Source organism: Schistocerca piceifrons, chromosome 1 (assembly GCF_021461385.2).
Source record: "Schistocerca piceifrons isolate TAMUIC-IGC-003096 chromosome 1, iqSchPice1.1, whole genome shotgun sequence".
Classification (NCBI taxonomy): domain Eukaryota; kingdom Metazoa; phylum Arthropoda; class Insecta; order Orthoptera; family Acrididae; genus Schistocerca; species Schistocerca piceifrons.
Window position 1 is genome coordinate 416,390,803 of NC_060138.1, and position 14,157 is coordinate 416,404,959.

General features: G+C 41.4%; 1 protein-coding gene across 2 annotated transcripts in view; it reads left to right on the forward strand.

The window, feature by feature from the left end:
• LOC124789476 (serine/threonine-protein kinase 3) overlaps positions 1–14,157 on the forward strand; it is a 361,643-nt gene that overhangs the window by 331,328 nt on the left and 16,158 nt on the right. For both annotated transcript variants that reach the window (XM_047256861.1, XM_047256853.1), the window contains exon 10: positions 10,593–10,934. In XM_047256861.1, coding sequence (XP_047112817.1) covers positions 10,593–10,934 — 342 coding nt within the window. The remainder of the gene's footprint in view (positions 1–10,592; positions 10,935–14,157) is intronic.

The window sequence follows — 14,157 nt, forward strand, 5'->3', positions numbered from 1 at the left end:
ACCTCAGTTTTTTTGTGGAGCATTTAGAGGACAAGTTTGGAGGGCTTGTCAAAAATGCGGTCAGGGTCAGTCTTGATAAAAATATCATCCTCTACCCAGTTACGGGCATTACTCACTTGTGACAAGCTGAGGGATGTTTCTGTTACCATCACACACCATAAGAGTTTAAATATGGTCCAGGGTATTATATTCCACAGGGACCTTCTTTCACAGTCTGATGACGAGCTGCGTGCCAATGTGGAGCGATGAGGTGTCCATTTTGTCCAGTGCATCCATTGGGTCTGAGGGTATAATCAGATTGCCACCAGTGCCTTCATCTAGGCCTTCGAGGGTGACACATCACCCGAGAAGGTCAAGGTGATAGTCTACTGTTGTGATGTCAAGCCATATATCCCTCTCCTGATGCGGTACTTTAAGTGCTGGAAGTTCAGCCATATGTCTTCCCGCTGTACTTCTAGCAACACATGTCGAGATTGTGGACATTTATCACATCCCAATACTCCTTGTGCCCCACCTCCCATCTGTCTTAACTGCAGAGAGCACCATTCCCCTTGCTAGCCAGACTGTAGGATTCTACAGAATGAAAGAAAAATAATGGAGTACAAGACCCTGGACCGACTGATATACACTGAGGCTAAGAGAAAATATGAGAGGCTAAATCCTGTGCATATGGCATCAACTTATGCCGGCACTATGTCACCAGTTTTAGCACCTTCCATTCTGCTGTGTACAGTTGGCTCTCAAATCCATCAGACTCCACCTGCCCTCTTGATGGTGGGGGGGGCCACTTCTATCCCTGTTACTCACACACCACTTTTTGGGAGCAATGCCCCCCCCCCCCCCCCCCCCCCCTCCATCCATCGGGGATGTCAGTCACCCTTCTCAGCCAGAGAGGCGTAAGTCTTCTTTGGCTAGTCTCACTCGGAAGGGGTTGCTTGGGTCACTCCCTTCCCAGGGTCCTACCAGTGGCAAAGTGGACACCTGCCAGTGGCTGAAGCACCCATAGGTAGCTGGTCGTAGGGCCTCATGGTCCTCCTCAGTGACTTAGACTAGATCAGTGAAGCTCTCCCAGCTGGAAAAACCTAAGGAACAGTGAGAGAAACCAAAAAAGAAAAAGATCCCCACCAACCAAGGCACTGCAGTGGCACCCACACCACCACTACCAACAAGGTCAGCGTCTGACGATGAAATGGAGATTCTGGCCTCCACCGAGGACCTAGATCTTGCTGGTCCCTCGGGAATTGTTGAGCACTTCGTTAAGCACTTTGTGGAGAATTAACCCACAGCATTTTGTACTCTCAAATGGCGGCTGGATGGGAAAGTCCTCTTGTTCACTGCATGCCACAATGAACCCTATAATGCCCCATTCACAGAGTGGGAACTCCTCAGTGCCCATGCACATTGCCCCAACATAGCTTCTGGGCCAGATCGGATCCACAGTCAGACGATTAAACATCTCTCATCTGACTACAAGCGACATCTCCTCGTCATCTTCAACTGGATCTGGTCTTTCCATCGCAATGGCAGGAGAGCAGTCATATGGCCTACTGGCTCCATGTCAGGGTGGCTTCTGCCAGGGTCGCTCTACCACTGATAATCTTATGTCCCTCGAGTTTGCCATCCAAACTGCCTTTTCCAGATGCCATTACCTTGTGGCCATCTTTTTTGACTTACGAAAAGCTTGTGACACTACCTGACGACATCATATCCTTACCACATTGTATGAGAGCTGTATCTGGGGCCCCCTCCTGATTTTTATCCAAAATTTCGTGTCGCTCCGTAGTTTGCTTGTCCAGGTTGGTGCTTCCCTTAGTTCCTCCCATATCCTGGAGGATGGAGTCCCACAGGGCTCTGTACTGAGTGTATCTCCATTTTTTGTGGCTATTAATGGCCTAGCGGCAGCTGTAGGGCCATCTGTCTCACCTTCAACCTATATAGACGACTTCTGCATTTCGTACTGCTCCTCGAGTACTGGTGTTGCTGAGTGGGGCTTACAGGGAGCCATCCACAAGGCACAATGATGGGCTCTAGCCCATGTCTTCCAGTTTTCAGCCGCGATGTCATGTATCATGCACTTCTGTCGGCATCGTACCGTTCATCCGGAACCAGAACTTTACCTTAATGACTATCCACTCACTGCAATGGAGACATAATGATTCTTAGGACTGCTTTTCGATGCCTGGTTGACTTGGCTTCCTCACCTTGGTCAGCTTAAGCAGAACTGCTGGCAGCACCTCAAAGCCCTCTGCTGCCTGAGAAACACCAACTGTGGTACAAATCACTCTACACTGCTGCAGCTCTACAGAGCTCTTGTTCAATCCAGCCTTGACTATGGGAGTCTGGTTTATGGTTTGGCGGCACCCTCAGTGTTGCATTTACTCGACCCAGTGCACCACTGTTCGGTTCGCTTAGCGACCGGTGCTTTTAGGACGAGACTGGTGACTGGTGACCTGGTAGAGTCTTGAGTTCCTCCACTGAAGGTTAGTCATGCGCAACTGCTCGCCAGTTACGTTGCACACGTTCGTAGTTCTCCTAAGCATCCGAATTACTGTCTCCTTTTCCCACCCATGGCGATTAATCTCGAGCATCGGCGGCCCAGGTCAGGGCTCATGATTGTGGTTTACATCTGACCCCTTCTATCTGAACTGGAGTCCTTCCCTTTACCACCTCCTATCCAGGTCCATCTGCATACACCTCCATGGTGTACACCTAGGCCTCAGATTCGTCTGGACCTTTCGCAAGACCCTAAGGACTCAGTTACTCTTGCAGTTCTCCGCTCTCACTTCCTCTCGATTCTTGACGTGTTCCGGGGCTCTAGATGGTGGTCATATCTCGTGCAGTTCAGTATATCCATTCATGCCCTGGGGAGTCGTTCCTTCTGTGTACTGACTCCTTGAGCAGCCTGTAAGCTATTGACCAGTGCTACCCTCGTCATCCTTCGGCAGCAACTATCCAGGAGTCCATCTATGCCCTGGAACGGTCCAGTCGTTCAGTGGTGTTTGTCTGGACCCCGGCACATGTCGGAATCCCAGGCAACGAACTTGCTGACAGGCTGGCCAAACAGGTTACACGGAAACCGCTTCTGGAGATAGGCATCTCTGAGCCTGACCTGTGTTCTGACTTACACTGCAGGGTTTTTCGGCTTTGGGAGATTGAATGGCATAACAGTACGAGCAATAAATTGCGTGTTATCAAGGAGACTACGAATGTGGAAAGTCGTCTATGCGGGCCTCTCGCAGGGAGTCTGTTGTTCTCTGCTGGCTCTGCATTGGCCACACTTGGGTGACCCACGGTTACATCTTGTCCCGTGAAGACCCACCTCGGTGTTGGTGCGGCACCCGGTTGACAGTGGCACACATTCTGGTGCACTGTCCCACTCTGAGTGCCCTGCGACTGGACTCATTGCTGTTAATTTTATCTGACAAAGCCCCATTGGCTGATTTAGTTTTACATTTTATTCATGAGAATGGGTTTTATCATTTGATCTAAGTTTTAGCACATGTACTTTGTCCCTCTGTGTCCAACCTAGTGCTTTTAGGGTGGAGGTTTTAATGTGTTGCAGAGTGGCCAGCTTCTTCTTTTTATTCTTGTGGTCAGCCAGCCAAGGTAATCTACATTCTTGTTTTAATCTCTTCTGTTTCTTGTGTCTTTGTGGTTTTCTTGTCCAATTTTGTCCATTTTACTGTTTGTTGCCCTTCTGTCGTTCTTGTGGTTTTTTCCTTTCTTCCAGCTGTGTTATCTATGTCTGGATTGTTTTACTCCCACCCTTTTGGAATTATTCTTATCAGAACGAGGGACCAGTGACATAGCAGTTTGGTCCCTTCCTCCCTCTTTTAAACCAAGCAACCAACCATGTCCTTTGGCAGCATATTGTGTGAGTAGGTACAGTTAATAATAGGGTTTGTGGATTGAGAATGGGTGTGTCAGCCTGAAACTGATAACCACTGCAGCAAAATTTTATATTAGTGCAACTGACATGGAGCTGCTTCAGTTCCAAGGGCTACATATAGTCAGTGAGAGCCCATTGGCATTGTCTTGAGAATTTTAAACCTGTCAATCTGTGTGAGGAAATTGGAGATACATATGTGCACAGCTCTTGGAACTAAAATAGTTTTTAAGAAATTGTGATGAAACTGATGCCAAGTGGAACTACATTTTGATGAACTTATTCCTGGATCACCTGACCTGATCTTGTGAAGTTTTTCACCTTATTCTCTGTAACTGTACCTATGGTGTTCCCATTATAATTTCACTACCTTACATTGAAGACTAATAAGAAAGTGTAAGAGATGTGCCTTCTTACTTTCCAGTAGTTGCAGATCTATGTGAATGGATGAACTAAGTATCTCTCCTTGTATCGTTACAATACTTGTAATTTTTCTTCCTCGCTGATTGGGTAATGATACAGAACTTCTTCCTTGAGAGAGAGAGAGAGAGAGAGAGAGAGAGAGAGAGAGAGAGAGACACTTCTGTGATACTTCTGATTAAAGCATACAAGAGACGTCTGATATGTGTACTGCAAAAGCTGACATGTTCTCCCCCAGCTTGTGCCGAATGTCATTTTATAATGGAAATATGAAACATTCTGAAAGTCACCAGTGTGGCCCGGCTCTTTCAGAGCTGTTGCGACCTGGCTACCAGTGTGACCACTGCAGTGCAAAACAATGGGTTTGGTATCCTAATGTGTCACGGCCTGGCATGGCACATGTGGGTCTGATTCGCAGTGTTGACACACCTTAACTTTGTAATGCATGAAAATCTACTGTTTTCAGTCTCTGGCCTCTGTAAAGACAACAGAGTACTTCTCTTAAGACCATGTCATGTGCTCCCCTTTGGACAGCTGAAGTTTGCAACTTTCCTTCAACAATGCTACAAATGGTCATTGTTTTTGTTCTGTTGTATTAGTGTGTATGCAGCGTGCTAAGCTGATGTAAATCGCTGACAGCTGACCTGAAAATGAGTATCTTCAGTGTAGTTGAAACATTGTGTTGAGAAGTAAATTGTAGACAGGTTGCAGTCCCAAATAATCCATCATCATCATCATCATCATAATCATCATCAGCACCTGCTGGTTTTTTATCAGTATTCTGTTACAGCTTTGTGTGAGCACATATCATGAAAATAAGAATGCAATATCATAGAGAAATGTAGTTTACTTCATTTATAATGATATGTCAGATGTCTTTGTGGCACAGACTGTGGTTCGAAATCGTAATTTTATGCCCAACTTTAATTATACTCTTACTACTTATCCTTCCATCTGGATGAGCTACTAAAGCAGTGTGTATGTTTAATGCCTCAGGATTTATCTTTTATATTCTTTCATTAAATTAAAGAAGTTATTGTATGGTTTGTAACATTACTTCAATACACTTAGCTATTGTGTACAACAAGAGATCTCTGTATGGAGAGTGTAAATCAGCTTATTTGGACACGTTTGTCAGAAGCAGTTGTCCCTTCTGATGTCTTACATAAGAAATGTTATTTAAATGTTATCAAACAGTGTGGTATCAGTGAGAGCTACCATCCACTGTGTAGGCACACAAAAGGAAATTGAACATTGTGGCATAGTTTTCGATCCAGTGTTTCTGTTGAGAGTCTGTCTCAACATCCCATTTTTCTTCACCACTTCCTGTCTTTTGAACGACCAACCTACCTAAACATGTAAAAAGTTTAGTGGGTTCAAAATGATGAAAATTGTCTTTTACTTTAAGTGCACTATTGTAACTAATTCATAGTGTAGGGTCACTAAAAAGTCTGGACGAGAAAGATGGTACAGTAAATACATTTTTAGTACTCATCTCCTTCTGGCTCCGTCAGATTTACGGTTCAGTGAAAGAATGCTCATTGAAATTGTAGTGTCTAGTCTCAGGTTCTGTGTTTTGAAGATTTGACATGGTTAGTTATGTTGCGTATATCACTCCATTTATTTACTTCTTAATACACATACCACAGATTTCATATTTCCACAATAACTTGAAATTTTATACTTTTTCACTATAGGCTGTCGCAGTAATAGTATCTTCTTATTGCTCCACTATATAACACTTTAACTTTGGTCCATATTAATTTTGTAACAAAACAAATGCATTATTACAGTGATGTGTACGTACACCTGCAATTTCGATCTAAATTTATATAGTCTGCTTCCAGCTGTAAAAATTGTAAAACCTGTACTCTGCAGCTTGGCTGTGGATGACCAATTCTAAGAACTACTGTATAAGGCTCATTGTGTGAAGTGCCAACTATGAACTGCTTTCCACTTGCCTGTTACAGCATGCAACTCTTAATGCAGTGATATATACACAAAACTATGGGTTTACGAACTGGTTACAAAGTTATACATACAAACTGTGATGTGTGCTGTGAGACTTATTTTTCTTTCAAAATTTATGATTTTATTTACTTTTGCGTACATTTGACATACAATGCATAGGATGACTAAATTTATGGGATTATTGTATTCTTGCACTTTTAATCATAGAAAACATTCTTGTTAGCTTAAAAAAAAGACCAAGAAACTGTAATAACTGAAAAATGTATTAACGTATCAAGTTCTTCTGCAAAACCAAGTAAGCGTGTATAACCGAACATAAGTAGTATCAGAAACATCAATAGAAGAATCTGTATTGACAGTCTCCCTCGCTCCCTCCCTCCCTTGCTCAGTGAGTGAGTGAGGGAGTGAGTGAGTGAGTCTCTCAATGCCATTTCCTATGATGAAGTTTCTGTTGCCATTTATGTTCAAATATATCCTGTGCAAGCTTATTCATTACTTGTAACTATTGTAGTGTACATTGATTGGAACTTGCTTATTGGACTCGAGCCTGCTCTCCCTCCACGATATGCCCTCCCTTCTGTTGCCTCCATTACCAAATTGACAACTACTTTATGCCTCAGGATGTGTCTTACTAAGTGGTCCTTACTTTTAGTCAAGTTGTCCCCTAAATGTATTATCTTTCCAATTTGATTCAGTACATGTTCATTAGTTACATGATATGCCATACAATTTTAAGCATTCCTATGTAGCTCTCCCCCACATGAACCATGGACCTTGCCGTTGGTGGGGAGGCTTGCGTGCCTCAGCGATACAGATGGCCGTACCGTAGGTGCAACCACAACGGAGGGGTATCTGTTGAGAGGCCAGACAAACGTGGTTCCTGAAGAGGGGCAGCAGCCTTTTCAGTAGTTGCAGGGGCAACAGTCTGGATGATTGACTGATCTGGCCTTGTAACATTAACCAAAACGGCCTTGCTGTGCTGGTACTGCGAACGGCTGAAAGCAAGGGGAAACTACAGCCGTAATTTTTCCCGAGGACATGCAGCTTTACTGTATGATTAAATGATGATGGTGTCCTCTTGGGTAAAATATTCCGGAGGTAAAATAGTCCCCTATTCGGATCTCCGGGCGGGGACTACGCAAGAGAACGTCATTATCAGGAGAAAGAAAACTGGCATTCTACGGATCGGAGCGTGGAATGTCAGATCCCTTAATCGGGCAGGTAGGTTAGAAAATTTAAAAAGGGAAATCGAGAGGTTAAAGTTAGATATAGTGGGAATTAGTGAAGTTTGATGGCAGGAGGAACAAGACTTTCGGTCAGGTGATTACAGGGTTATAAATACAAAATCAAATAGGGGTAATTCAGGAGTAGGTTTAATAATGAATAAAAAAAATAGGAGTGCGGGTTAGCTACTACAAACAGCGTAGTGAACGCATTATTGTGGCCAAGATAGACACAAAGCCCATGCCTACTACAGTAGTACAAGTTTATATGCCAACTAGCTCTGCAGATGATGAAGAAATAGATGAAATGTATGACGAGATAAAAGAAATTATTCAGGTAGTAAAGGCAGACGAAAATTTAATAGTCATGGGTGACTGGAATTTGAGAGTAGGAAAAGAGAGAGAAGGAAACATAGTAGGTGAATATGGATTGGGGGGAAGGAATGAGAGAGGAAGCCGCCTTGTAGAATTTTGCACAGAGCATAACTTAATCATAGCTAACACTTGGTTCAAGAATCATAAAAGAAGGTTGTATACCTGGAAGAATCCTGGAGATACTAAAAAGTATCAGATAGAATATATAATGGTAAGACAGAGATTTAGGGACCAGGTTTTAAATTGTAAGACATTTCCTGGGGCAGATGTGGATTCTGACCACAATCTATTGGTTATGAACTGCAGATTGAAACTGAAGGAACTGCAAAAAGGTGGGAATTTAAGGAGATGGGACCTGGATAAACTGAAAGAACCAGAGGTTGTAGAGAGTTTCAGGGAGAGCATAAGGGAACAATTGACAGGAATGGGGGAAAGAAATACAGTAGAAGAAGAATGGGTAGCTTTGAGGGATGAAGTAGAGAAGGCAGCAGACGATCAGGTAGGTAAAAAGACTAGGGCTAATAGAAATCCTTGGGTAATAGAAGAAATATTGAATTTAATTGATGAAAGGAGAAAATATAAAAATGCAGTAAATGAAGCAGGCAAAAAGGAATACAAACGTCTCAAAAATGATATCGACAGGAAGTGCAAAATGGCTAAGCAGGGATGGCTAGAGGACAAATGTAAGGATGTAGAGGCTTGTCTCACTAGGGGTAAGATAGATACTGCCTACAGGAAAATTAAAGAGACCTTTGGAGAAAAGAGAACCACTTGTATGAATATCAAGAGCTCAGATGGCAACCCAGTTCTAAGCAAAGAAGGGAAGGCAGAAAGGTGGAAGGAGTATATAGAGGGTTTATACAAGGGCAGTGTACTTGAGGACAATATTATGGAAATGGAAGAGGATGTAGATGAAGATGAAATGGGAGATAAGATACTGTGTGAAGAGTTTGACAGAGCACTGAAAGACCTGAATCGAAACAAGGCCCCGGGAGTAGACAACATTCCATTAGAACTACTGATGGCCTCTGTTGACAGATGTGAAAATTACCGAACTATCAGTTTAATAAGTCACAGCTGCAAAATACTAACGCGAATTCTTTACAGACGAATGGAAAAACTGGTAGATGCCGACCTCGGGGAAGATCAGTTTGGATTCCGTAGAAATGTTGGAACACGTGAGGCAATACTGACCTTATGACTTATCTTAGAAGAAAGATTAAGAAAAGGCAAACCTACGTTTCTAGCATTTGTAGACTTACAGAAAGCTTTTGACAATGTTAACTGGAATACTCTCTTTCAAATTCTGAAGGTGGCAGGAGTAAAATACAGGGAGGGAAAGGCTATTTACAATTTGTACAGAAAGCAGATGGCAGTTACAAGAGTCGAGGGGCATGTAAGGGAAGCAGTGGTTGGGAAAGGAGTGAGACAGGGTTGTAGCCTTTCCCCGATGTTATTCAATCTGTATATTGAGCAAGCAGTAAAGGAAACAAAAGAAAAATTCGGAGTAGGTATTAAAATTCATGGAGAAGAAGTAAAAACTTTGAGGTTCGCCGATGACATTGTAATTCTGTCAGAGACAGCAAAGGACAGCAGTTGAACGGAATGGACAATGTCTTGAAAGGAGGATATAAGATGAACATCAACAAAAGCAAAACGAGGATAATACAATGTAGTCGAATTAAGTCGGGTGATGCTGAGGGAATTAGATTAGGAAATGAGACACTTAAAGTAGTGAAGGAGTTTTGCTATTTAGGGAGTAAAATAACCAATGATGGTCGAAGTGGAGAGGATATAAAATGTAGACTGGCAATGGCAAGGTAAGCGTTTCTGAAGAAGAGAAATTTGTTAACATCGAGTATAGATTTAAGTGTCAGGAAGTCGTTTCTGAAAGTATTGGTATGGAGTGTAGCCATGTATGGAAGTGAAACATGGACGATAACTAGTTTGGACAAGAAGAGAATAGAAGCTTTCGAAATGTGGTGCTACAGAAGAATGCTGAAGATAAGGTGGGTAGATCACGTAACTAATGAGGAGGTATTGAATAGGATTGGGGAGAAGAGAAGTTTGTGGCACAACTTGAGTAGAAGAAGGGATCAGTTGGTAGGACATGTTTTGAGGCATCGAGGGATCACAAATTTAGCTTTGGAGGGCAGCGTGGAGGGTAAAAATCGTAGAGGGAGACCAAGAGATGAATAAACTAAGCAGATTCAGAAGGATGTAGGTTGCAGTAGGTACTGGGAGATGAAGAAGCTTGCACAGGATAGAGTAGCATGGAGAGCTGCATCAAACCAGTCTCAGGACTGAAGACCACAACAACAACAACAACAATGTAGCTTTACACCTCAAATCCTTCTTTTCTCTTCATGTGTGAAATGTTCGTTATCATGATCAATATAATTATTACTACAGCTTAGAAAAATAGCATATGTAATCTCTGGGCATGCTGATACACACTTCCTTTTGTCCCTATCTTTCACCCTATTGATACATGAGAAACACACTTTTATGATTTCATATCTTAGAAAAAGCTATTTTTGTCTTCAAACTTGGTTCAGATTATGTTTCTTGGAGGACATTATTCAGAGGTATTTAATATAAAAGAGAGCAGTTTAAACACAACAATGCATGGACTTCACGGCCTATAAGAACACAAATATTTTATGACCTCTTTCTATTTGAGTTATTGTTTTAAAAATTTGAATTTTATGGTTAAGGGTGGTACTCAAGCAGTTGCTTCAACCCAGACATTAAACACTGGGGATGGAGTGCCTGCGGCCCTGCCTGTGGTGAGCGGCAGCTCTGTTTTGAACAACAACAACAGCCCACACCCGCAGACACAGCCTCAGCCCCCAGCGCAACCGCAGCTTTCCGCCGAGGAGAGGCAGCGTTTCCAGAGTCACCTCCAGCGCCAGTTAAACCAAATCTCTGGGGCAGGTGCAACTGGAATACTGCATCACACACCTGTGCCACCTCCAAATCCATTCCAGGTGCCACGACATCATCATGAAAACCAAGCAAAGTTCCAGAGGGCTTTCCAAGATGGAGACTTTGAGTTTGTAAGTACTAAAAGCTTCTTGACTGCTGGCAAGATGATTATAATGATAACAGCACGAACATTTAATCAGCTTATCTTTTATGGATATCTGAACAAAATTCAGCATTATAAGAAGTGAAATTCTGTGAAGCATAAGAGTGTCTGTGGCACTGAAAATAACACAATTTTGTTATTTATACATTATGCATGCAGGTAAAAATGCAGAATAATATTTTTAAAATATAGCCCAGTGGTCCAACAGAATTCTTATATGCTGTTCTTAAACAGCCATATTTATATTAATATATGTTCATTACTAATTCATTGTGCTTATGGAGAGCAAGATAGACCTCAGAAAACATATTTCAAAAGGAAAGTATAAAGTGATGTAAAACAATCAGACCAGACCAGAAAATTAGTCATCCTAAGACTGTGGTAAACTGCCTCTGGCATTGATAATAGCCACAGTTTGGTGAGGAAGAGCATTCAGAAGCTTCTTCAGGTATGACACATCCAACTGAAGCCACTCATCATCCTGTAATTACCCTATTTTAGGGATGTTGATTGCTACATTTCACTTGCTGTTCAAAATAGTCCCACACATTTTCTATGGGATTAAGATTATATAATTCAGCAGTCCAGTCTAGGTGTGATGAGGTGCCTGTGTGTTTGTCAAACCAGGAATGTGTGCTTGCAGCCCTGTGAATAGGCAACTTACAGTCATCAGCTTTGTTGAAATAAACATCCTGATCGGTAGTAATGATAACCTAAATGAGTTGGTTGATGTCATGGTACAAAAAATTCTTCCAAAATATCCCAGAAACCACTTCCGACCTGTGCTACATCCTTCATACGTAGCCTCATTGGCCCAACTGTGCACTCAGTGCCTTGCCACTTCTGTAAAGAGACAAAGTTGTGACTGGTCGGTCTACACTACATGCTTCTAGTCAGCTGCTGTCCAATTTCAGTAATGTTTAACCTGCTGAAATCATCCAGTTTTATATGCAGATGTGAACAATTTAGCAAGGTACCCAACTCCAAACACTCATTGCATGCATTTGTTTCAGTAGATATCACTGGAAATTGGTTAAAATAAACAGTAGCAATTCCTGTTGGGTTTGAAATTAATTGTCACTGACAATGCAGAATAGCTGCTTTCTGCCATTTTGTTAGGTCTCCATGTCAGTCCATTTTACTGCAATGATACGTGTAACTGACAGGCACATACACAATGCTTCACTGCTGTAATTGATGTCAGCAGTGGTGGTTCACATAATTGCCAGTACCAGTTCTACGCTATCTACAATGCTCCAAAGTGATCAGTGTGATCTTTGAATGGGTGGCTAACATTTCGTCTAGTGAGTTTATTTGTGAAAGTGTTTGAATGCATATTGATGTTGTGAACCGGAACAGATAGTTGTGGTATGCCAGCAACATTACTATGTACCACATACTGTAATTTTATATGCAGAAGCTATGGTGTTGTTCAATGGTGTACTTTAAGACATTCAACCGATTTGCTGTTTTGCATTTTAAGCGCAATATTTGGACAACAGACCCAGTGGTCTTCTTCTTATGCTGCCAAGTTGTGCTGTTGTGTGTACTCATTACCGGGAGATTGAGAACCCAGGCAGTGAGTACGTGTAACAGGGCAACTCGCAGTACTGAAAAAGATGATTGGATTGTTCGTTGAAACATTGTGTGTAAAATGAAAGAAAAGAGCTCTAATAAACATCTGGAAACACCGCTAATCAAACTTGCTGAGGAAACCGGAGAGGTAATACAATATGGTTGCAAAGAAAGAACTGCAATTTAGGTGTCAGTCACAGTTGTGTATAGTGAAGTTGAACTTGCAAATAAGAAATAAATTACTATTGTTGCAGGTCAGCTGATGTTGGCATTACTGAAGTGACATGTGCTGTTACTGTCAAGTATTTATATTTAATATAAATGTGACTATGAGAAAGGACAGATCAATATTTGATAGATCAATATTTGTTTCAGTTATTGTGTGGATATAGGGGAGGAACTAGCCCCACCAACTCCTACCTTCATAGTCATTTCACTTCTGTGCTGCAAGAGGTACAATACAGTGATTTTTGGAAGCATAAAAGTGACAGAAAAATGCTGAATTATATACAAAGATTTATTGTTAAAATTGCTATTACTATATTAAAATCTTCATACGTCCAAAAATGTTGTGACATGGAAGAAATATATTTTTCAAAAATTTGTATAAACAATTTAATTTGTAGAATCGAAAAAAATGTTCTCTGATTTAAGCTTTTTTTTTTCTTTGGTAATCTCAAGAAAGCTTTTCTAAAAATAGCTTTCTTACAATATTTCATATTTCTCTATTAATGTGTGTCAATCCATTGTGAATGTGTATGTCATTGCTAACTAAATGTTAAAATGAATTAGATGAAATGTCTTGAGGTATGCTGAAATTGTACTGCAGATATTCTTCAAATTGACTTTTTTATAATTTTTGTTACGGTTTGTTTAAATATGTTTTTGTTGATAGAACTGACCAATTTCAGACCAAATGACCGATCCTGCAGAGCACAAAGGTAATTTTTTTCTGTTCAATTCTTCACCTAATGCTTCACACCAGTGCTGCTTGATCGCATGTCTTGTCTAGTGTGGCATGACATCTTGCTTAAGCATATAGCTGCTTGCTTTTAACCAGAGTGCATCTTAAAACTGCAGTTTGGTAAAGGGACATGCATGTACTGCTTCTGAATTTGCACATAGTTAATGCTGTTGCTTGTTTGTATATGCACTTGCTAATTTGCACTTTGTTTCTAGATAAATTGAGAAGGTGCAAATTCATGGTAAATTTTATTCTAGGCCTTGTAAAGACAGGAGAGGGAGGCATCAATACAAATTAGTTTTATTTAGTTTGCATTCCACTGTGTTTTCTCCACTGTTAAGTTTGTTGATTGGCATTCTACGTTTAACTATTTCCGCCCCAAGACAGTGTGTCCTTATACCATTTTCTCTTCCCAAACAGTCTCACTGTACCGCAATAGTTGTAACAGAACAGTAGCAACTGTGAGCACTGTATTGGAATTTCCTCAGAATTGTGGAACTGTGTTTGAAATTTTAAAAGTATCTGAATTACTGGTTTAGAAAACGATTTTCAGTCTTTTGTTCATAACTCCATAATTTGCGACTTTCTTAAACCATATTTGTGCCCTTACATTGTAAATTCTTCTGTGAAATCTTACACATAATCAAATAGC